Raw genomic sequence first — 24,828 nt, forward strand, 5'->3', positions numbered from 1 at the left:
TCCTTTGCTGTATTTTACTATATTTTTTTAATTGGTGTTTTATGTATTTTACTATATTTCTTTTAATTAGTGTTTTTATGGAGCAGCCAAGTAATTTCGTTGTCCCCGAAGGGGGCAATGACAATAAAGATATTATTATTATATTATTATTATGAAAAGGAAAGAAAAGAAGCCCCCGCCGGCCCAGCCCGCTTTAAGCTCCTTAAAACTTGTTATTTAGCGTCCTGAGCAGGAGCACTTCTGTTACGGCAGGGATGGGGGCACCAGTGCTGGTATCCTCCAACATCCCCTAGCCAGCATTGTCCATGATCAAGAGGACTGGCAGCTGCAAAGCTGGGCACCCACCGGTTCCTGATCCGGAGACGAGTGGGTGGACATTGTAAAACAAACCGCGTTGCACCCGTCCTCGCTTGTACAGTTGCAGCATATGCAACTCTTATGCTTTGAGACGGAGCGGATCTGCTCGATCTGCGATTGGTCTCTCCCGGCCGCGGGGAAGAAAGTGGGGGGGTCGTGTTTTCTTCAACGTCTTGGGTTTTTTGTGTGTTTGTTTTCTTTCAATCGACATCTCCGCTCTCAACTTCCCGCACTGAACTCGAGGGTAGGGAAGGAATAGGAGGAGCGCCGGAACGCCTAGTTCTCTCTCATTGGCTATCAGGCAGCCGGTGAGAAGCGGATTGGCTAGCCTTCTCTCTCTCCCCCCCCGCTTTTATATAGGCCCTTTGGCACCGCGCGCGCCGCCTCAGCTGACAGGCTCCGGCGGTCGGAGGAAGCTCGAGAGGGGAGAGAGCCGTTTTGTTTGTCTCGAGGCGGCGGTGGCGGGACTGGGACTCTGATCGCTTTCGCGGCTCGCTCCTCCCAGGAGGGGCATGAGCTGAGGCGATGATGCGGCCGGCCGGCTCGAGGCGGGGTCGGAGGAAGCGGCTCCTCCCGGACGGGGCTGCCTTCCCCTCGCTGGCCCTTCTCTTCCTGCTGCTCTTCTGCTCGCCCCACGGCGCCTGCTGCCTGCCCCGCAGAGGAAGGAGCTCCCCCGGCCCCCCGGTCGTGTTGGGTAAGGACTGGCCGGGGGGCGGAGTCGGGGTCGGAGAGAAAAAACGGGCACCTGTGAGGAAAGGTTGCTAGGGCTACAGATCCCCCCACATGGCTGGGACGAGAAGTTTCCGTGGGGTTTGGGGAGGGGGGAGGCACCCTTCAAAAGCCCCCCTGGCTATTCATGGGCTCAGGGTAGGGCGGCGATGTGGAGAGACGTGGGCGAAGGGGGATGTGGGGAGACTGGAGGTCACCCTCAAGCCCAGAGAGGAAGCAGTAAGTTCTGCTTTATTGGGTGGGGGAAGATATACAGGCTTATTCTGTTCATGCCTTATGTTTGCATTTGATTTTTTTTAAAATCAGGACTTGCTGATCAGAAGGTCGGCGGTTTGAATCCCCGTGACGGGGTGAGCTCCCGTTGCTCAGTCCCTGCTCCTGCCAACCTAGCAGTTCGAAAGCATGCCAGTGCAAGTAGATAAATAGGTACCGTTCCAGTGGGAAGGTAAACGGCATTTCTGTGCGCTGCTCTGTTTCGCCAGAAGCGGCTTGGTCATGCTGGCCACATGACCCGGAAGCTGTACGCCGGCTCCCTCGGCCAATAAAGCGAGATGAGCGCCGCAACCCCAGAGTTGGTCGTGACTGGACCTAATGGTCAGGGGTCCCTTTACCTTTACCTAACAGGTTAATTGTGGCCGAAAGTCTCACGGATCCCAAGTCCCCGCTGCATCACAAGCCCAAGCGCACAGTGACCTGAGTTTTGGACTTTTAAGAGTGAAGGGGGAGAGGATGGCTTGAAACATTCTGGAATTGCTTGTCTTTTAGGATGAAAGTTATGGGGACTAGGGAGCCTGGGGAGAAGCTTTGAGAGGAGGCAGTAAGCTCTGTGGCTTTAAGTAAGAAGGTCACCAGCAATTCCAGGTTGGGTTTGGAAAGCCAGCTGCTGCCGCCACCACCACCTTAGGTGTAGCTAGTCTTGAACTAGATGGACTAATGGTCTGACTTGGGATTAAAACCACCAAACATGATGGATTTTAAAGGCTGTGTTAGTCTAGACTGGAAATGTACACATTTTAGTTCTTCATTGTTCTCACTTGGAGAAACCAATTGCTTGATGCTATCCCAGGCAGGCATGTGTAGGGGGCAGGCAGATGAGTACACTTGTACAGGGCATTGGAGGGTTAACTGGCCTGCAGTCCGCCAGGGGCCTGCCAGACTTATGCTGCCATCATGTCCAGAATGCCCAGTGCCTCCAAGCCACACGGGATCTTAAGCAACTAACTATTTTGAATGCAGAAAGTCCTAGATTCAATCCCTGGCATCTCAGGATATCACTGGAAATGTTCCCTGACCAACCCTGTAGAGAGCTGCTGCCAATCACTGTAGACAGTACTGAGCTAGATGGACCAATGGTCTGATACTGCATAAGGCAGCTTCCTACATTCCACCCTGCATCCTCACTATCACTTAGTCTAACATCTATGTACCACTGTGATAATGTTAACTTTAACCTCCTTCCTGCCAATGTGGTTTGTATCCAAGTAAATGAAAATCATTGGACTTAAGTTAGTAATGTACTGTACATTGATTTCAGTGTCTACTCTGTATGGCCTAATAGGATACAACCTAGACTAAATGGATAAATAACACAGGAGGTGATGTAGTCCTATGCAGGTTACTGGTGTTTTTCTTCATTTGATTCTCCAGATATTTGGCTTAAGCGACATTTATTTATTATTGGTGACATTTAGCTTTAACAAATATTTACAACAGAGATGCCAACCCTGATACCAATATTAAAGAAAAACTATGGCTTTTCTTATGCTGTGGGATAAAACCAATAGTGAATAATCTATAAGCCTAACATCCCACTGCCTGGAACCCTTCACATACCGGTATTTACCAGGGAGTAAGTGTCTTTAATATCTATGGGATTTATTCCTAAGAACAGTGTTAGAAGAGTTGTGTGCAACCAGTATTCCCTGAGAAAGCATGTGGTGGCAGTTCATCTGGTAAAGATTCTACCAATAGTAGAAGTACCAGGAAGGAGGAATTTTGTGTTTCTTAGTATTTTATGAGCTGTTGAATTTCTAGAATTACTCTATTTTATACAATATACTCTGGGGGCAGGGGTGGGAGCAAAAAGGGAATCAGAAGCCAGCATAGGTCTCTGTTAAATGAGCTCAATTCAGTTAACATAAAGTCCATGGATTTCACCAAACTGTGTTCTTGACATACACAAATTGTTGTAGTTTTATAAGTAAGAAATACACACATCTAAAAGCGTAAACTATGTTTATTTTGGCATTGGGAAACCTTGCCTGTTGACTAGATCTTGACCCGCTTCAAAATGAAACATAATCTTATTTATAGTACTTCAGTTATTTGTGTAGAGCAGAATGACAGATTAAATGTAGGCAGTGTTCTGACTACTGCAGAATTTAATCATGCAGGTATGTGTTCACAGAATAGAAACAATAAATAGCTCATTAAAGTGTTGCATTGCGATCAGCCAAAAGCAGAGGTTAGCTGTTATGGTGTCATTGAGACAAAGGCTGATAATCTTTTAATAATTTTCACTATTGTTTAAAACGATATGTCATATTGAGACCTGATTAACAGAATCAAATAATGAAATGAATTTACATGTGTGAATTTCTGAGGTCGTGGAGTGGCAAACAGTTTGCCTATGCGTCTCTTTATGGAGATGAACCTTTACCAGCTCTCTCTTCTTACTTGTTTTCCACAAAGGCTAAACAATGTGCTTTGACATTTAATCCAGGGCTAGCATCAACTGAGATAAAGCGACCAGTGAAATATCTGCAGATCTAATATCAGGCTTCAGCCACATGAGAAATAAATGAGTTAAAATAAGTCATGTGCTAGACAGATGCTCACTATGGGGCTTTAATGCAGCTGCTAATAAATCCAATATGGGCAAGCAGATAGCAATTAACATATCTTGTTTATATGAAGATTCAAATAATATAAACAACACCCTGGTCCTTTGTTTATGGGAGCATTAATTTCCTGTTTCTATCAGAATTGGGAACACACCAGTTACTATTTTTTTTGTCTTCCCATGACTGTCTGATCTCAGATGCAATACAATCAGCTCACAACTTATGAACCTGCACAATCACAGCTTTATGTGCCTGGTGGCTGGCCAGCATGCAGATCGCAGCTCACAGAATAATAGGGTTGGAAGGGACCCTGAAGATCATCTGTGTCCAATCCCCTGCAATTAAATGGACACAAGGTGGAGAGTTTAAACGCTCTTTCTGTGTTGGGTTTTCCCATGATGAATAGAGCTTTTAAGCTCTTTCCCTTGCTTACTGGGCTCTGGGAAGATCTTGCACTGGCTCTGGGAGCCACCCGGCACCTGTGTGAGAGCCTTTCAGAGACCAGCAAGCAAGACACAGCTTAAAAGCTCTCTGTGTTGCATGAGGGACAAGGGCCACTCAGCATGCCAGCTCCAGAAAAGTAGAGATGGTCATGCAGGTGGGGTTAGTAAACCGTTTCCCTAAATTTAAGCCATTTACTATTTACAAGTTTTGTGCTGCAAAACACCTGTGAAATGAAAAACATCAGCAACAAAAAATTCCACAAAATCTATAGATTCCTGTTTAGCTGTTTTTTCCTTTTGTCCATTGTTAACTTGTTGGGGTAAAGAAATATACCATGTGGTTTTCCAAGTCGAACCTTCCTCCCAAAAAGCAACAAAACCCAGTCCAGGGAAACAGATAATAGTCCTACTTCTTCATTTTGGGACATTTTACCACACTGACATATTTAAATTGACTTGGGTAGAAAAAATGTCTTATGTTATCACAAGTCAGTTTGGGAATTGCTGTGGGGGTAGGACGACGACAAAAAAAAACACAATTACCACGACCTACCCCAGAAAGCTGTCTGTGTCTCTTTTTTAATTGTCTTGGTTAGTTCCTATATGCATAGTAATAATAATAATTTATTATTTTTACCCCGCCCATCTGGCTGGGTTTCCCCAGTAACTCTGGGTGGCTTCCATAGAAACCAAAAATACACTAAAATATCACACGTTAAAAACTTCTCTGAACAGGGCTGCCTTAAGATGTCTTCTGAATGTCAGGTCGAATGCATAGGTCGAATGTTGTTGTTTAGTCGTTCAGTCGTGTCCGACTCTTCGTGACCCCATGGACCAGAGCACGCCAGGCACTCCTGTCTTCCACTGCCTCCCGCAGTTTGGTCAAGTTCATGTTTGTAGCTTCGAGAACACTGTCCAACCATCTCGTCCTCTGTCGTCCCCTTCTCCTTGTGCCCTCCATCTTTCCCAACATCAGGGTCTTTTCCAGGGAGTCTTCTCATGAGGTGGCCAAAGTATTGGAGCCTCAGCTTCACGATCTGTCCTTCCAGTGAGCACTCAGGGCTGATTTCCTTAAGAATGGATGCGTTTGATCTTCTTGCAGTCCATGGGACTCTCAAGAGTCTCCTCCAGCACCATAATTCAAAAGCGTCAATTCTTCGGTGATCAGCCTCCTTTATGGTCCAGCTCTCACTTCCATATAGGTCGAATAGGTTTGTGTAAGCATCAACTAGGGATGAGTAGTTAATGGGCTACTTAAAAAGCAAACGAAACCAACAGCAATCCTCTTAATATTTTGCTTCTTTCCTCACCCTAGGGCTTTCCAGATGCTTAACTGGTGAATTTCAAAAGATGAAAGTAAATGTAAATTGGCCTTTGGACTGTGGTCAAAGATCTGCCTGCTCATATTGCAAGAGACTGCATAACTACTTGTGTTCGTTTTTTGGGTTCCTGTCTTTGCATAGGTTTTATCTCTATCATCTATAACCTACGCATGCAAGTGCAATTTGTTCCTGTAGCAGGTTGCTTACATAAACAACCATGCCCATCTCGTATTATGGAGTAGAGCCACATTCTTTTTTACTTGGTGATTGCTTCTTGGCCATCACCGTTCTCTTGAATAATTGTAATCTCTTTACTTGACTTAGTAGGATAAGAAGCTTTCTGTGATCCACTTGGTCTGCTCTTCCTTCTTTGAAACTAAATCATTGCCTCTCAAACTGGCAGTTAGCCATAGAGATAGTTGCAGGTGGAGGTACAGAAGATGCATTGTGGCACCTTGTTAGGAAGATTAATTTCAGTGTTAGTTATTATTGACTGATTGCCCCATGATTTAATGTATAGCCACAGCACAGGATTCTTTCCCACAGTAGTAGATATGATGGTCATCTGAACTGAATTCGCCCATTCCCGTCCATTTTAGTTCACTGATGCCCAGGATGTCAATATTTATTCTCGCCATCTCATTTTTGACCACATCCAACTTACCAAGGTTCATGGTTCTTACATTCCAGGTTCCTATGCAATATTTTTCTTTACAGCATTGGACTTTCCTTTCACTTCCAGGCATATCTGAAACTGTGTGTGCTTTCAGCTTTGGCCCAGCCGCTTCATCAGCTCTGAATCTACTTGTACTTGTCCTCCGCTCTTCCTCAGTAGCATGTTGGACGCCTTCCGACCTGAGGGGCTCATCTTCCAGCGTCATAACTTTTATATGCCTGTTGTCTTTGTCCATGGAGTTTTCTTGGCAGGGATACTGGAGTGGCTTGCCAGTTCCTGCTCCAGGTGGATCACGTTTGGTCAAAACTCTCCAGTATGACCTGTCCATCTTGGGTGGCCCTGCACGGCATAGCTCATAGCTTCTTAGAGTTATTGAAGCCCTTTCTCCATGGCAAGGCAGTGATCCATGAAGGGGGACCTCAAGAATATCTGCTTTTAATTTTCTTTTAATTTTTGCCACAGGGCAGCATGCTTGGACATAGTGTTTTTTAGTCATAAAGGAAAATGCCTGATAGGCAAGTATTTCAGACTTTTGACTACATTGCCAAGCTTTGTAGCAGCTGGAAATAAACGCTTGCTGCAGCACATTAGTGCATAATCTATGTAGATCCAGATCAGTTTGATACCATTCATTTGAAACAATACAATTTTCAGTCTATAACTGCTGCTACAAATTATACTAACTGACGCAAGCTTTGCTCTTGGGTAAGCAAGTAGGTTGGACTCGTATCAAGGGTAGTGTATTTATAAACATTCATAAGGATCTCTTTGCTCATTCTGCTATGTACTACTTATTTAAAAGAACTTCAGTGCTTTTAAGCAAACCGTTCAGCTTTGTTGTTTTTCTTTTCATTTACATTAATTCCTGAGAGGGGTTTAAGCAAGTACATTTTAGGATCAGATTTGGTTTGCTAGATCACTTACAAAGGGTTTGAATTGACTTTTTGCTAAAATTCTTAAGAACCTAAGGGCCAAACTACACGCGACAGCAATGCAACACAATCTACAGTTGACTGCGTACAATTCCTAAGAAGCCAGCCAATGGTCAAGTTTTAATATGATGTGGGCCAGATGTGAATTGGGCTGGGGTACTTAACCTTTCCCTCCCTAGCTTCATTTCAGCTGTTTTTAACTTTGAGGTTTAGATTGCTACTGCAAGATGAAACACTGAGAACAAGTGGTTAGAATGCGGGGTTGAGAGCACAGGAAGGGCTCAGCACTCACTTGACATTTCTGTGCTTTAAATCATACAAATAATCCTCTATAACAATTGATCAGGGATCTGCTTTAGACCCTGGTCTGTCACTGTCAGATGTAGTTTGGCCCTAAACAAAGCTATTTGGGTATTCATTTTCTTAAGCTCCTACTCCATTGTTTGACTCAGGTTGGCAGCCGGGTGTCTGTGGCAGGGTTTGTTTACTCATGCACTCTTCAGAGGAATCTGCACATCATGTGACTGCCCTTCTAGTCCTAATTATAACATAGAAGCTTCTTGCAAAATAAACAACCCTGAATTGTAAGTGGTTTTATAAACTCTTCATCTTGTTCAACAGTTACGGGAGACTTTTCCACGACTCCTGGGAAACAGAAGCTGCAAAAATAAAGTCCTGTTTCTTGGAATTAGAGGTGAAAACTTGAGAACTGCCCACCATGAAGAAAACATGCTCAAATCCATGTTATAACAGGCAGAGGGAGGGTGAATCAAGTTCTAAATCCCCAGCCAGTTTCCAAGTGCAAATATTTAAGACACTTAATTGTACCAGATTTTTAAATGCCTAATGAATGGTAGCTCCATCCATTCCCCCACACCTATTTATGTCAATTCTTTCTTCAGTTCCTTGAAACTAGTTTTGGTTTATATAGTTTCTATTTAGGTGGGAAAACCTTCAAGATTGCAACATTGGAAAGAAAATGTTTTTGCTAGGGTGGTAATTCTGTATCTACTTTTTTGTTGTCTGCTCTAAGAATAGTACTATTAGTAAATACATGACTATTCCAGCCCTGGGTAGACATCTGAGTCAAAGTAGCAAACAGATAGGGAAAGCAGTCAAACTGCTTGGCGCGTGATCTGAGGATGAGACCTTGAAAATGGTTTTTAGGAGAGGGTTGCCTTGCAGGCTGGCTAGTCAGCATCCATTGATGCATATGTCAGGTGGTGGGCGGTGAAGAGATACTTAAGGCATATTTGCCCTGGTGACTTTCCAGAAGCTTCAGAGACCACAGACTACAGCAGCCTAACTTCTGACATGGCTTAAGTTGCTGGGAGCTCTTGCACCTGCCAGACATGAACTAGGAGTGATTTGTGGAACATGTAACAAATATTTTTTTTAAAATGTGTTTTTTTTTTTGGTAAAATAGCTAGTGAAAAGTAAATGAAGAGAAAAAAAGTGTTAACTCATTTAATGGAGTTATCATAGTCTTGATGGAAATGCAAACTTATATTGAAGAAGTGCCTATTTAGCAGCTATTTTACAGGAAACAAGCATATTTCCTTATATTAAGTTCCTGTATTCATTTTCAATATTAAGTGAATAATCAGTTTTGAGGGAAGTGTCTGTAATGGTGTATATACAAAGCAATGCCAAATACACTTGTCCATGCAGGTTTCATTCAACCTAATTTCAGAAGCAATTGAGATGATAAAATATATCACATTGTGCTGAGAAAAGAAACCGAGTTTCATGACTGTTGAATTCCATTCTCCATAAATTCTATCCAATCTGACATGAATGATGCTTGCTTTGGGCAATGTAAATGTTTGCTGATGAAAGGGATGGGGCATGAGGAGGAGGGACTGTCTTGCATATGCAGAAGTGCCTTTAACATTTTTTATAGAATTCATTTTGTTTTTATGTTGTGTAGTTTTGTGTTTTTATACTGTAAACCGCTCTGTGATCTTGGGTGAAGGGTGATATACCGTATACATTTAATTAATATAATGAATAAATAAATAATTGTGAATCTTTATTGCATTCTTCCTTTCCTTCAGGTCAGAAATAGCATAAAAGTAGCATAAAGCACAGTTGATGTGTATAATAGTGGGAAATATAAAGCAAACAAAAATTGTGATAAATAAGCTGACAAATCGGTTTTGTGTAATGTAGGTGGGAGGTTCCATGAAAGGACTCTCGGTTGCAAAATCTTATAATAATTTTGAAGGCACTTTTTTCCTTGCATAGTTAAAAATGCACAGTGTGCTAAAATAGTTTGAAACAGTCAATTTAACTCCCATTTGTTGAGATAACAAGTTTCTCCCCCACCAAACATAATCTGAACTCAGAAGTATTTACATTTCTTAGAATATCAAGCATCACAAGAGTGTGATAATTCTTACAGGTCAGCCGACAGGCTTGGAGACTGAGTAATTTCCAGGCTACTTTACAATAGTGCTGAGGCCATTTCTCCACAGAGCTCCAATTGCTTTACAGAGTGTAGCATTTTTTAAGTAATAAAACCTCAATGCATTTTAAAACCAAGTGTAGCTTTGGGGTGGGAGTAAAAATGCCTGAGCAAAACCACACCACTTGATGTAACTCTTCCCTTCCTTTTACCGTTACAGTGCCGGGAGATTTGGGTAACCAGTTAGAAGCAAAGTTGGACAAACCTTCTGTGGTGCACTACCTCTGCTCCAAGAAGACAGAAAGTTACTACACATTGTGGCTCAACTTAGAACTGCTGCTTCCTGTTATCATTGACTGTTGGATAGATAATATCAGGTGGGTCATAGCATTGTTAAAAGGACTCGGTTCTGTGTAAAAATGGGACTTAAATAATTTGATTCTTTTTTGAGTAGCAAGAAGTACCCAAATTGTATGAGATCTAGGGACATTCAAGCTGATATCCCAAACCACTCAGAAGGCAATGTGGGAAAGTCAGTAGGATCAGAATTCAAATCCTGGCTCGGCTATTATGTGTAGCAGCCAGAAAACTATGAAGTCTGTATGCAGTTTGTCACTTTTGAGGAACACATGTCCACAGCAGGAAACTGCAGTAATTGGCAGCAGGTTTAGGCTACAATCAATCAAACAGTGCAAAATATGTGTATGTGCCATGGATTCACAATTTCCCATTGCAGTATAGGAAATGTGATTGTGTGTGAAACAGAGAATCATTTAGTTCCACCCTTGTCCCTCTGGAACAATTTTCATGGTGATTTCCTCCCAGTTACTCACATGGTTTGTGTTCTAAATTTTGTTAGCGAAGACTGTGGCTTGATATGCTGTAGGAATTGAGCCAGCATTCAAAAAGGTGGTAGTTTGAAATTGGCAGGAATCCAGTCATGAAATACTACCTGCATACATAAAAGTTCAAATAGCTGTTGAATCATAGAATTGTAGAGTTGGAAGGGACCCCAAGCATCATCTAGTCCAACCCCCTGCTGTGCAGTTAAAGCTCAGTTAAAGCATCCATGACAGCTGACCATCCCACCTCTGATTAAAAAGCTCCAAAGAAGGAGAGTCTGCCCCTTCAGAGGGAGTCTATTCCACTGTCAAACAGCTCTTACTGTCAGAAAGTCAGAATCTCCTTTCTTGTAACTTGAAGCCTTTGGTTTGGGTCCTATCCTCTTAAACATGAGAAAACAAGTTTGCTCTGTCTTCCATGTGACCCCATGAATAAACTGTTATCCTTGAATCTGCTTGTTACTCAACTTGCATTATGCCTTTTTAACACTTCATTGCTGTCTTGTATTGCGTATCAGAATGTTAACTATGAGTTAATGATAAATTAAATGGTTCCTTGGACTCAGAGGTCTCTCAAAGAGCAAACACTACAAATGCTATATTACATCCATTGTCTTATTGACACAAGTCTGTAGACCTCATGTTACTAAGGCATTGGTTAACATTTCTCCACTTACCTGCCAGAACAGTCAAAGCAGAATGATTAATTACCTTATTTGCTTATGACAAAAACATATGTCCAGCACTCAAGTTGAGGACATTAGCCAAAATCATCAGGTGCATTTTAAGGCAATGCTGGAACTCATCTACATTACAGGGAGTGGAGGAAGCGAGAGCTCTAGGAAGAGGGATACTATATAGCAGCAGGAACAAGGCCAACCAATTGTTTGCAATTATTAGACTGGGCTGCTTCAGATAGTACCTAGCAGCTAAGTGGATATTGTTCTTATGCTATATTAAGTCTGTCTGAGAAGCTTTGTTGAAATAACCTACTTAAAGTTGTCTTACCAGTCTCTTAACCCTTTTTGCTAAAACTCTACTTATGGCTGGCTATATTAGTAAAGAAAGCTTATCTCTTCCCTGTAGACCTGAAGTCTAGAGTATGCTGCAGATTGGACTTAACACCTTACTGGTTTAGTTAGTGTATGTTTGTGTGCATCAGAAAACAAGTTTTCAAAGTCCATTTGTTGTGCACCTTTTGTGTACCTGATAATTCAAATGTATAGACTCCCATTCAAATTTTGGTCTTGATACTGATATTTTCCCCCAGGCTAGTATACAATAGAACAAGTGGATCCACTGGGCCACCAGAGGGGGTGGATATCAAAGTTCCTGGATTTGGACAGACTTACTCCTTGGAATTCCTTGACCCTAGTAAAAGAAGTGTTGGTATGTATTTTTCACCTAATCTGATCTCATTCAGACTCTTGTCAGTGGTAGTGTCAAGTCTCAAATATATATGCATGAAACATACTTGCAAAATAGTCCCTTCCCCTAAATGTCCTTGGACAAAAACCACAATAATTCCAGAGATGGAGAATAGTTCCTGAGATTTATTCTCTGTGTGCCTTTGTTTGAATTTTATGGAAAGAGCTCACACTTGTCTGACTGGAAGGCTGGGAAAAGAAGTAATCTGTATTATACATAGGCCCAAGCATGTAATTTAGGAAGGGACATAGTAAGCTGCCTTGTACTGAGTCAGGATTTTTCTAGGATTTCAGACAAGTGTCTCTCCTAGCCCTACCTGAATATGATGAGCTATGGCTGTTCCCCAACTTGCCTATGTACATATTGCCATTTGTAGTGCAGTCTATTTGATTTAGAAGGCTTCTTCCTTGTAGTAAATGTAACATTCAAGTCTGATATCAGAAACAGAAATAACAAGGCCCCCATAGTGCCAGGGTTATTTAGATGGCATTTCTTGCCCTCACCCTTGGTGTTAACTTTCAGCCTTCACTTCCTTGGCAACAGAGTGGAAATGTGCTCAGCCCAGGATAGAAGCAACCATGTTAAACTATGTTAGTTATGGAAACACAGTTCAATACTCTACCAGCTGCTAAGGTCAGTACCATCTCACCTGGTATTAGGTCAGAGAAAATTTAAGTGAAACAAAACCAGACTGCGTCAAAGGTGAACTGACAACCATCTCTGAGTGCTCATTTCCAACAGCTGTGATCATATAGGTTCTTTAGGTTCTTCCTGTAGTCATGTACCCTCATAGATGAAAACATAGAGCAAATTGACCACTCAGGAATGAACAGTTGTTGGAACATCTTGTCCCAGATGGCTTGAAAATGAATGTCATCTCCAGATTGTGATTTCAGAATTGTTGATTAATGTAACTGACACTGTAATTGTTTATAACTGAAGAATGATTAATTTGAACAAATTAACTGATAACATGTTGTAACCAATATGGGAGTTGGCTTTAAAAGGCCCTGAAATGTTAACGTTACATAAAGGGCAGTGTTAATTGGGCCTGCAGTATCGTTGCAATTCAGTTTCTTCTTTTGGCCATAGGTACCTACTTCTATACACTGGTGCAGACTCTAGTGGACTTGGGCTACCAACGGGATGAAGATATTAGAGGCGCTCCCTATGATTGGCGGAAGGCACCAAGTAAATAAATCTTCATCTATTGGGATTAGGGTTATAGAGCAGAATGAACTGTGGCTCATGCAAACACACAGTTTGTGGTAATCAAGTTTTCCCAAGGCTTACAAGTTCAACCTATTTAGCCCCTGAATGTCACCTGATAGTTAAATAGTTACAGGGTTGTTTAAAAACAACTCTTGGTGACCTTTCTACTTCAATACAGCCAAGATGGTGCAACAAGCCAAATTGTTACTGAAGAGCTGTGCTGGAATCCTGGAGGGTAGATGTTGATACAGGGTGTTGTTAAAGTCACCCACCATCCATGCAAATCAGTGCTTTTTAATGGGGCCATTTCACATTTTCATTTCCCAGTCATTGAGATGCAGAAGTCAAGTGGTGTACGTGCATGTGTGAACAAAATCATTCTCTTTGTAGCCTGTGTCAGATTATACAATCAAGACACACTTTCTTTTAACTTAGACTCATAGAAACAAACAAACCTGAGAGACTTTTGTCTTGAATGTTGGGGAGCTAGTCTGAAAGGTTTAGGGAATTGTGGGCAATGGGGGGAAACCTATCCAAAACAGTGCACATGATCTTCTACATACAGCTTTCAGTGCAGTGTTAAATGTTTTAAATAAAATGACAATAGAGATACTTAATAAGCTCATTCAGTTAATGGGATAAATTATCTGCCTTCCTCCTTCTAGATGAGAATGCAGACTATTTTGTGGCCCTCCGGAAGCTGATAGAGATAATGTATGAAGAATATGATCAACCAGTGGTTTTAATTGCCCATAGCATGGGGAATATGTATGTTCTCTACTTCCTCAGCCATCAGCCTCAAGACTGGAAAGACAAATACATAAGGGACTTCATTTCACTTGGTGCCCCATGGGGAGGAGTGGCAAAAACTCTACGTGTTCTAGCATCAGGTAAATGTCTCCAGCTTGCAGAGGGGGGGGGGCTCCATAAAAAGGGATAGGGGTTTGTGGTGCAACTTGAACATGCTTAGCTACATCTAGATGTACTACTGTAATAAATAGCTGCAGTCTTCATCCTGAAACCAGCTTTTGGTTGAAGAGAGCCAGCCCAAAACAGGCATTGGAGGACAAACAATCTTTGAATTTCCAGGATGATTGGATTCTATAATTGTGGGAAGCTACTGATGGTCTTAAGTACTGATGTTGTTCAAAGCTAACTCCTGCCTAATTTTAAAGATTGGGAGGCAGAGTCCTTAGATAGCAGGTCATATATTTATCTGTTATGAAACCATCAAGCGATCTCTCAAGGTAAGTCTTTAGATTACATGAAGTTATTTACATTGTATGACAGTTTTATATGGCAGTAGTTTTCTTTGGATCATGCCATCTTTGGCATAAAATATTTTTACTGTTGCCCTCCATGTCAGGGCTTGAAGAGTACAACCTAATAAGTGTAAAATGACAACATTCAAACTATACTTTAGTTTTGGTCTGTGTCATGAGTTTATAACTACTGGATTATGGGTTTATATGACAACATGTGATCACTAACCAGATAATACTTTTAATGCCTCAGGTGACAATAATCGGATCCCTGTCATCAGCTCCCTTAAGATCAGAGGCCAGCAGAGATCTGCAGTGTCAACCAGCTGGTTGCTCCCTTACAACTACACCTGGTCTCCAGAGAAGATCCTTGTCAGCACTCCATTTGCTAACTATACTATTCAGGATTACCAAAAGTTTTATACAGACATTGGCTTTGAGGATGGCTGGCTCATGAGAACAGAGACCGAATCCTTGGTCTACAATATGATTCCTCCAGGGGTGCGCATACACTGTCTTTATGGTACTGGGGTGGAGACCCCAGAGTCATTCTTCTATGACACCTTTCCAGACAAGGATCCTAAGATCTTTTATGGTGATGGTGATGGAACAGTGAATTTGCGAAGTGCCTTGCAGTGTCAGAAGTGGGTGGGCCAGCAGAAACAGAATGTGACACTCTATGAGCTTCCAGGGAGTGAGCACATTGAAATGCTCTATGATGCCAATACAATTTCCTACGTAAAAAAAGTTCTCTTTGGTTCATGACACAATGCATAATACCCTCTTCTGACATGACACTTGAAGGGCCTTTTAAGGCAGGGAGGAAGAATGGCTATTTTGGACAACCCTATTTAAAGCCTGCTTGACTTGTTTGGGCCTAGTTGGAAATGTTGCTGTCAATTAATGATCACTTGTCTCTTTGATTAGTGCTCATAACACACTGTGGTGTCCTACATACAAAAGCTCATTCCAGCTGTATTTAGTGCAATCCCAGTGCCCATCTTTGTGAAGAATGTGCTGCGCTTGTTCTCTGGGATGTGGGGAAGGGCATAGATGAGCTGTAATATAAAGAAAAGAACAATAACACAACCTTTTCTGAAGGGTCACAAGTACTGGGTCATTGTTCCCAGCTGGGAAGCTAGTATTAAGTGAAGTCCCAGCAGCAGCTATTTGGTTTTATTTAAGTTGGTGACATCCAGCCAGATGAGTATTGTTCATGAAGAAGATACAGTATGTCTCTGAGCTCCTGATAAGATTTTCTAGCACAAGCTGAACCCTTTAGCTTGATCCTTGCTGGAGCAAGGTGGAGGTCAATGGCTGAAGACAGCAAGGTTTTCTTTACTGCTGTAACTTGGAGATTTCCAGTTGGCTGTAGACCTAAGAATTGACATAGTAGATATTAAGGAGATGGTCTCTGTTTTGTTGTGATCAGTTGGCTGTCTCTAGAGTACTTGCCAATCTTTGTTCAGAAGCCAGTGCTGTGACAAGTGCTATTTTAGCCAGATGCCTTCCTTCCATGATCTGGAGTGTCTAAAACACAGGCTGCCTTCCAGCAACGCTTAGCATTGTAGAGCAAAATAACAGCCTAAACTGTTCTTGTTACTGGAGACTTCTTAAAGATGGAGCTGATAGTAAAGCTAACTCTTCCCAGAAATTTTGGTATTGTAACTTGGTTGTCATGTTTCGTTGGAGTCTCCTTTTCTTGTACTGTAATCCTCTTCCAAATTCCATTTCCTTGTCCCCTATGGAAGATCAAGCCTTGTACCATAGAACAAAATGGCATGGGGCAAAGCTGCTCACGTTCCTGATTCAGGAGTGTAATGTGCAACCATAATTGCAGGAAGTGCCCGTAAAAAAGCACCAACCTTCATCTGAGGCAGTGCTGGGCAGACTGCAAAAAAAGAGAGGCTCTAATTGCCTGTTAGCTGCTGGGTTGGCCATCTATTGACAATCCCTCCTTCCAGAGCAAATGGTTTAGTATTCATTCCTGCTGCTTCTGCCCACCCAGAGAACAGCTTGTGACCATCTCCTCAGTTAACTAACCAGCATAAGTGTCTAGCCAACATGGCACAACTCTCCTGCCTTGAGCTCAGTATACGTTTGGGATACGAGTTGCTGCATCGTTATCTATGTCTGGTTAGTCCCTGGGTTGAAACTTTAAAAGCACCCAAAAGGGGGTGGTATGTCAATTGTTGATGCCATAAGGGACACTTGTAATAGGGGGCTGACTTGAGATTTGTGCCAAATACTCCAGTTTGAGAGTAAGAGTGACCTGGAAATCTGAATTTTGTTCTGAGGAACTTGCACTGAGCCTGACCTCTTAGTAAGCAAGTGCACAGAGCGGCAGATGTGGACACGTTTACCATTCATATTTTTCTAATCTTCAGACTTTTTCCTAACTAGACAATGAGATCACACAGAATCTGCAGTGGTAGCTTACAGTCTGCAAGTATATTTTTCCGTTACTGGTATGGTGTAACATTTTTATATAGTCTCTGTCAAGCTTTTAGGTTTTATAGATTGTGTATTGCTACCTTGTAGGAGTTTTAGCATAATATTGGTCCTCCAAGAAACAAAATATTTATCAAAGTATTTATTGCCTTATGGAATGTGCAATCCTGTTCATCCAATTTCCTGTTTTTCAGTAATGCCAGTAACCATTTTAAACAAGGCCACTGGTGATCACTGTGGGCATGGCAATAACATAACCTCTGAAAGTTTCCAGCAGACATTGTTCTATGCCTTGCACTCTGAGAGTGCCTTCTCAAGCCATGTCTTTGAATTGTCAGCATCACTCTGCTTCTGTTTGTTCTGTAGCTGCAAGTTTCATTTGGGAATGCTTCTGATTGCAAATCTGAGTTGCTAAACTGATGCTATACTTAATTATAGCTCTAAGATTGGTTCCACCTTGTCTGTTGCTCCCTATCCTACCCATATCAAGCTTATGGCCTCAAGGTACCATTATGCTTGGTGCCATGTAGATGGCTGGGTCCATGTGGGTGACACTGGGTTCCTTTTCCCTGCCGAGTTATTTCTTACTATTTGGCCTCACACATTCACAGGGAAATCCACATTCAGTACAACATCACTTTCATGGAACATTCTGAAGGCTAGGGCTTGCCTTAATGGTTAGGACTGTTACAGCAGAGAACAGGAAACGAGTGTGACAGATCTTCAGAGACTTGCTAATTTACACTTCATATAGAGCTAACCATACATATGGCACTTAACAGTGGAACATAAGCAAAAGCACAGGTCTCTGATTCCTGAGTAGGATCCAATTTAAATTACAGCACAGTGGGTGCCAGGCTGGGGGAGTGATAGAGGTGAAGGTAACAAGAATGTGTTGATTTACTTGTGCTTAGGCTTAGGTTTAGTTGGGGATGAGGACTAAGGGGTTAAACCAAAGGCCACATGTATATTCAGAGTGCGCTCCTACTGTATGTGTGCCTTCCATGCTTTGGCCTTGCATCATATTGTCCAGCTGTAGCTGGTAACTGGCATCTGTTGCTGTGACTTCCAGCCCCATTCTTATGTGCCCTGTAATACTTCTGTCCCACCTGCATTTCATTCTTAATACTTAGTGCAATCAAAATGTCACCTCTTCATTTCTCCCTTCTCATCTGTTCTGATCAATCTCATACACCTGCCTCCCGTCGTTGATTCCAGGCCATTGGTGGTTTATTTATCAATGCTTGTGCCAGCTGCCTGCTGTAAAATTAAATATGGCCAAGTATCATTAGCTGTCCCACTGGGGCTTCTTCTGGTTATATGACCGTCTTACAGTCTTTCTCTTCTATATTTGGCTTTGTATCGTATTGTGGCTTTTTTGTTATGTTTTTATCCTTTAACTGATAACAGAATGGGAAAAGCTATATTGGGTTAGATTTTGCCATTTATATCCACCATTTAACATTGTGAATGATGGTTATTCATAAATTCGGTGGTGAAGTACTGATTGAACTGGAGCTTCCTGTAGATCATAGCCAGGGAGCCACAAATTGTGCAATTAATTTCCTGAAGCTCACATTTTCCAAACAACAATGTGTCTGTGTCCCTCTTTCAAACTGCTTTTGAAACTAGAGTTTTAAAGCATTCTATTTATCTTGGGAATCAACAATTCAAAGTCAAATTTTGACTGGGCACGATGATCCTGATTTTGACTGGGCACGATGGTTCTGGTTGCTGCTGTCAGTCTGTGAAAGCACATGAGAGACACGTTCTCCAACAGCTTGCCTCTTCACGCTATCTCTTGGTATCCCCAATTATTACAAATGTGTTCATTTTTCATGTCCCTGCAACTTTCCTCCCCAAAGCCAAAATACTTTTAAGGACCAAATGCACTACAACTGATATGTAGAGAGTGCTGGATGGAACTTCAACTGCTTAAAATATAGATAGATAGATAGATGCTGCTGCTGCAAGGTTTTAGGGCTACTATGTGATTCTGCTAGAAAGAGTAGATTTCACCATTGAGCAATAAATGAAACGGAGTTTGCAGGCCAAAGTCAAGAATTCTAGCCATGAAGCTAGTTTGTGGAGTACATAGTATTTGAGGTGTTCAAAAATTCAGGGACTGAGCAATTACTTTGCTGTTCTCTGCTTAACAGTATTTAATATAGAACACTGCCTGGGAAGGCCTGTTGTTTTTCTATACACCTTCCTCTTTGTGTGAATGAGTTCAGTAGATTTCTGACAATTTGATTATCATACTTTGATAACATAATAAAGTGAATCAAATGCTAAATGTTTCCTGTGCCTCTCTTTTGTGCTTTTCAAACACAGAATATTTAACAGCAACCATCTCCTCTACAGCATGCAGTTTACAGACCTTTCCCAGAGAGCTCATAACAAAGAAGGGCACTGTAGGCGATGGACAATACCCAACTGGCAGCTGGTTGGTTCACTCTTTACCTGTGCATGGTTTGAAGGGTCGCCATCAGGTTTATTCATGTGCCGCTTTTCAAAATCATGCCCAAAGCAACTCACAAGGACAGAGAACAGATTGACTTACAGGTACAACAAAGCCATACTAACAAAAACACAAGTTTAGGGAACATAATATGAAATACACTCAACACAGCTGCAGCAGGAACAGTTCTTGCACTAGGAGTCAACTAGGGCTCTGCTTTCCTAAAGCAACTGAGAATAGGCCTGCTGGCACCATGATGAAGGCACTCTCTGGGCACATGATGAAGGAACTTTGCTAAAGCTAAGGAGGTTTGGGGTCAGTGTTTCGATGGGGGGGGGTCACCATGGACTTTTGTCATTATGATCTTGGAAGATGTTCAGTAGGGCTACTTCTGGGGTGAGCTCTAATATCTGTTTAGTTATTTTGCATATCTCTTGTAGGACTGCTGTTCAGAAGGGTTGAATTTTAGGGCATTCCCACCACATGTAGAGGTATGTGCCTTTGAAGGTGCGGCCTCTCCAACATCTTGGTGAGGTTCCTAGGTGTATCCGGGCCAGTTTATGTGATGTTAACGAGTTCCCTTCTTTTGGGTGATATGTAATTAAAGGGAGGTTTAGACCACATTCAAGTCCATTGGATGGGGTTAATTTCATAGCTTATGTCATGCTCCCATTCTCCCATTGATTGTGTCAAGGGGGTTTGTGGGATTTTGGAGCAGTATTTTGTATATTGTGGATCCCATCCCTTTGCTGTGTCCCTCTGCTGTCAGGAGAAGGTTTTCGAAGATTGCCAAGGGCCTAGTAGCTGCTGATTTTACTGCTGGATTGTTTAAGAAGGCATGTAGTTGACCATGTGTATTTATTGTGTTGGTATGGGTTTGTTGTTTTTGTAGTAGTATTTTAGACAGTGTAGGCCATTGGCTTACCAAGTTTTAAGGTATGTGTTGGAATAGTGGGTGATAGGCCAGGTGGGTTAGTGGAGATGAGTATAGTTTGCCTACTTTCCCTTCAATGCTTTAAGCATGGACAGTGTGAACCTGTTCTGTGTTGTGGGGATTTTCTTTAGTTTGTTTTGGAGAAGTGGGGATGCTGTTGTGGGGATGTTTTCGATGGTCTCTCTCTCCAAGTGGACTCATTGTTTCCTCTCGTCTTCTAGAATATACTGGATTATGTGATGTACTTGGTTGGTGATGCAGTATGATTCTCCGAGCTCCACTTGGCCATCGGTGGGGGGCTCCCGGTTCTGGCGGGGTTGAGGCCCGCTGCTGGGGAGGCTGGGGTCTCTGTGTAGCCACCCTGCTTGTTGCATTGAGCACCCCTGGTTCCCCACTGACAATGGCGTTGGCGGTGTGTGGCCAGCCAGGTAGTGCAGTTGATGCTGGTGGTTTGCAGGAGCTCTGTGCAGCTGAGGTGCTTGCCATCTTCCCTTGCCGCAATTTCGCCAAATGCCACTGCACCCTTTTGTTGGAGGACAGAGTTGTGGGTGCCACATGGCCTGTTCTGTACCCCCACAATTATCTTGCTGCCCTCTGATGCAACTGGGGAAACTTTTCCCCCTGGAAGGCCACATTCTATACTGGGAAACCTCCAAGGGTTGCATGCCAGTGGTGGGTGGGACCAGATGCAAAAGTGACCAAAGCAACAAAAGAGAGTTTTACCTGGTTTCTATGCTTAGCTCTATTATCCATCCTGGCAAGCCAGATACATTATCAGAGTTCAAGGTCACATTAAAACTAGCGGGGGGGGGGGGGCAGGACTTGGTGCGGTAGAGACTCATGGAGGGGCTGCATTTGGCCCCCAGGCCTGAGGTTTTCCACCACTGCAGCAGAGGATACTTTTCTATTGTCAGTATTGTAATAGGATTCACTTGCCAGTTTAGTCAGCTTCCGTATGAGGAATCAGGGGGCAGGTGTGGCATATTGTCCTTTGCTATAGGCTGTGAAATGTCTTGGGCTGGCCTTGGACACTGTTTTAGGTTTGCTTTGCCTGTTGGTTTACCAGGCTTTGAGAGGTGGCAGTTTTGTGAAATAGGATCCCTGCTTTCCAGCATTTTAGCAGGTGCTGCTGATCTCACTCAGGAGGAGTCTGCAAGATCAGCTGCTGAGTTTCTTCCCGCCTCACACTTTTAACTCTTTGGGTTAATTGTCTCATAAAACACTTCTTTCCCAGGCCAGGAATTGAGGGAAAGAAGCCATTTTTCTCATTTCTGATGCCCCTCCTATGCATTTTACATAAGCACATTTCAGTGTAGGTCAGGATCTGTTTGGTTCTTTGTCCAAGGTGTTCCAGACCCGAGGTGCACATGACACATTTTTGGAACAGAGCGTGATCATTTTCAGCAGCTGAGGGCTTGCTAAATCCATTGGTGAGACAACAGCTGTGTCCTCTGCCTTTCCAGGAAAATGTGGTCACCTGAGCCTTGTTTCTGCAGAGATTGGGCAACCCTTCTGAGCTGTGTCATGTACAAGAGCACCTGATCCCTCACTGTTCTGAACAGAACCTTGCTCAGCTCCTGTCAGCTTTGCTCTCACAGTCTGTTTAAAAGCTGCTCTCAGAATGTTTCCCAATGCCTAACAAATCCCACCCCCTCTCCCCACACTCTTGTCTCATCCCTGCATTGAGACAATGAAGCTGTGCCTGTCTAGCTGGCCCTGTGCATGGAATCAGTAACATTTCAGAGAAAGCTACTTTGGAGGTTCCTGGCTTCCTGCATCTCCAGGTAACACTCGGAATGCCCCACCTGAAACCCCAGATACCTGGTGCCAGTCAGTGCAGACAATACTGAATTAGATGGGCCAATGTTCTGATTCAATGTAAGGGAGCTTTCTATGCCGACACACCATTCTATCCTTCGCCTCGGGTAGCAAAATATATTGGACTGGCTCTGAGTTCACAGCACTTTCCCTACTGTATCTCCCTCCTTCATGTAAAATGGACTGCTGACAAGAGCAAAGATGTGGCATTGAACAGAGCAATCCAACCTCTCTTGGAGGGGCCTGATCGGAATGATAGATACAAACGTTTCTGACTTGTAAAGGTAACTGTTGGATAGCTGAAACAAGTTTGCTTCTGTGGCCAGTAGAGGGCAGTGTTTCACTTGAAATGCTTGAATCTTAGATATCTCATCAAGTGGGTGAGGTGGTAGTTTTTCCATCCCTGGCTTCTACAGGTGAAAGAGTGATGAAAGACTTCAAGGTGAAGAGCAATGCTGCTAATATTTATTATTTATATTGTACCTACATCCAAACGCTGTGCAGGGGGAATGATGCAAGTGAGGCAGCCCAGGAACAGCCGGGCTGAAGATGGGGAAGAAATTCTATTCAATCTAGCATTTAAAGCTGAATTGATCAAATTTGCACCTTCTGCAACAATATGAAAATAGAAACACAGCCATCCTTAGAAATTTGCACTTATACAAATTTTGCAATGCAGTTCTCCATCTCAACAATGTTTGCAAAAATGCATATATAAAAATGAATATATTTATGGAACTAGCAAATAAACATGCATTATATTAGGTCACATTGTTTGCAAAAAATGCACATTAGTCAAAACTACATACAGAAATGTGTTTATTAGGAGATGCCCTAAAATGCTGAATAATTTTCGTGTGATTTTTTTAAAATGCAAATTATTGTAGAAATGTAGAGAACTAAATTTAGTGGAAAGAATGAGAAACCAAAATAAGTGAAATTTACAGGTCCTTCCATCCCTAGCCAGGGCAGAATTATCAGCTTCCAGGTGTTTCTTAAAGGTGGAAAGTGAATGGGCTACCTGGTGGAAGGAAATGGACTGACAGGTGGAAAGAAATTATAGATCTGGAAGGGTCCTAAGAGGGCATTTAGTCCAACCTGTACTCAATGCAGAAGTCAGCATGGGAGATATGAATGTAAGAAAATAAAATTCCTGACACATGACTGTTGAGTGTTGGCTTAAACATCTCCAGTGAAACACAGCTCACCACCTCCTTAAGCAGACAGTTTCACTGTCAAGCAGCTCTTACTGCTGGGAAGTTTCTTCTTATGTTTAGAGGAAATCAGATGTTCCGTATATCTCAAAGGTTTGTGGGACTTTAAAACAAATAAAGTTTCTTGTCTCTTCCTTGTCTCTTGAACTTGAAGCATTTTTACCCCCCCCCTTCAGTTGAAAAAGGAGCCAAGTATGAATTACAGAGAATAGAAATATGATGGCCTCTGGTCTCAGGTTTCTAATCCAAAAGACCTGACACAAAAGGAAAAGGCGTTGGGAGGGAGGAAGAAAAGTGAAAACTCCAGGCACTAGTTCTTAGTTAGCGAAGTACAGAAAGTAGTCATTCAGCAGAACAGAGAGCTGGCACGCCCCAAATCCCTCTGAGGGACAAAATGCGATGCAGAAAAGTACTGACCTGATAATTACATAATTAACCATGGTTGCTCACAGCAAATGGCTGTGCTGGAAATACAGATATCCTTGCATAGTCAGCTAATTAGCATGTGTTGGGTGATGAAAATCCATGGTGTAAATTCAATTCACAAATGCCAGAGCAATGAACCTCTAGATGTGCTGCAAATCAGTGGTTTCCCATTGCAGCCTCTCTTTGAAATTCCTTAATTCTGGGGTGGCTACCTTAAAGCAGTTGCTGTTAGAGAGCCAGGTTGGTGTAGTGGTTAGAGAGAGAGAGAGAGAGAGAGACCTGGGAGACCAGGGTTTGACTCGCCACTCAGCCATGAAGCTCACCCTAGAAGACAAGATCAGGTAACTCCTCCCATGGGGATTTTTCAGTGTGGGAAATCAGGCTGCAGGGAAATCACAAATAGAGAAACAAACCCTCCACCACCATGCAGCCATAAGGTAATCTCAAAACCTTGCACCCACCAACATTCAAAATAAATTCTCAAGGAGGCAGCAAATGGAAGCCTCTTTCACAAGGTAAGAGCTTTTGAGACTCTGGAAGACCAGTCTGCACTGCACATTCACATAATGTATAATTTAGTGCATTTGGTTTATTTATTGTTCCAAGTATATGTCTCTGTCTAAGCCCCGTGGATTTCAGCGGATCTACACTAGACCTGACTAAAGTCTAGATTCAACACACAGACATTAAAAACAAACAAATCAGCCAGTTGCTGTTTCCCAGAAAAACTGCACCATTTCCCATTGATTCAGGAGAGAGGAGCTTGCAAATCATCATACATGTTCCACATAACTAATACCACCACAGAAAGAATCACCAAGCTTTATGAAATGCATGTAGTATTCCAGGAAATCCGTCTACCCAAATAGGAATTTTTTAGCATTCCTCAGAGTCTCGTTAGAGATCGCAAATCGCCAACCATGTTTATCCAATCTTTTATGCAGCCCTGAAACAGGATGCAAATCTTTTTAAAGGGGTGTGGGAGAAAGCAGAGCAGCATATATTTCTGGATAGACTGGATTTCTTTAGAATTAATTAAAACCTGAATGTCGGTAAGACAAAACTTCCTTT

At 42.5% G+C, this 24,828-nt stretch overlaps 1 protein-coding gene across 1 annotated transcript; it reads left to right on the top strand.

Annotated features, from left to right (window-relative positions):
* Positions 1-363: 363 nt before the first annotated feature.
* Positions 364-19,200, top strand: PLA2G15 (phospholipase A2 group XV). Its single transcript, XM_083452713.1, has 6 exons — positions 364-1,051; positions 9,930-10,086; positions 11,822-11,940; positions 13,072-13,170; positions 13,857-14,081; positions 14,707-19,200. The coding sequence occupies exons 1-6, from the start codon at positions 883-885 to the stop codon at positions 15,216-15,218; spliced, it is 1,281 nt and encodes a 426-aa protein (XP_083308839.1). The 5' UTR covers positions 364-882; the 3' UTR covers positions 15,219-19,200.
* The last annotated feature ends 5,628 nt before the right edge of the window (positions 19,201-24,828 follow it).

Source organism: Podarcis tiliguerta (genome assembly GCF_965153285.1).
Source record: "Podarcis tiliguerta genome assembly, chromosome: 8".
Lineage (NCBI taxonomy): Eukaryota > Metazoa > Chordata > Lepidosauria > Squamata > Lacertidae > Podarcis > Podarcis tiliguerta.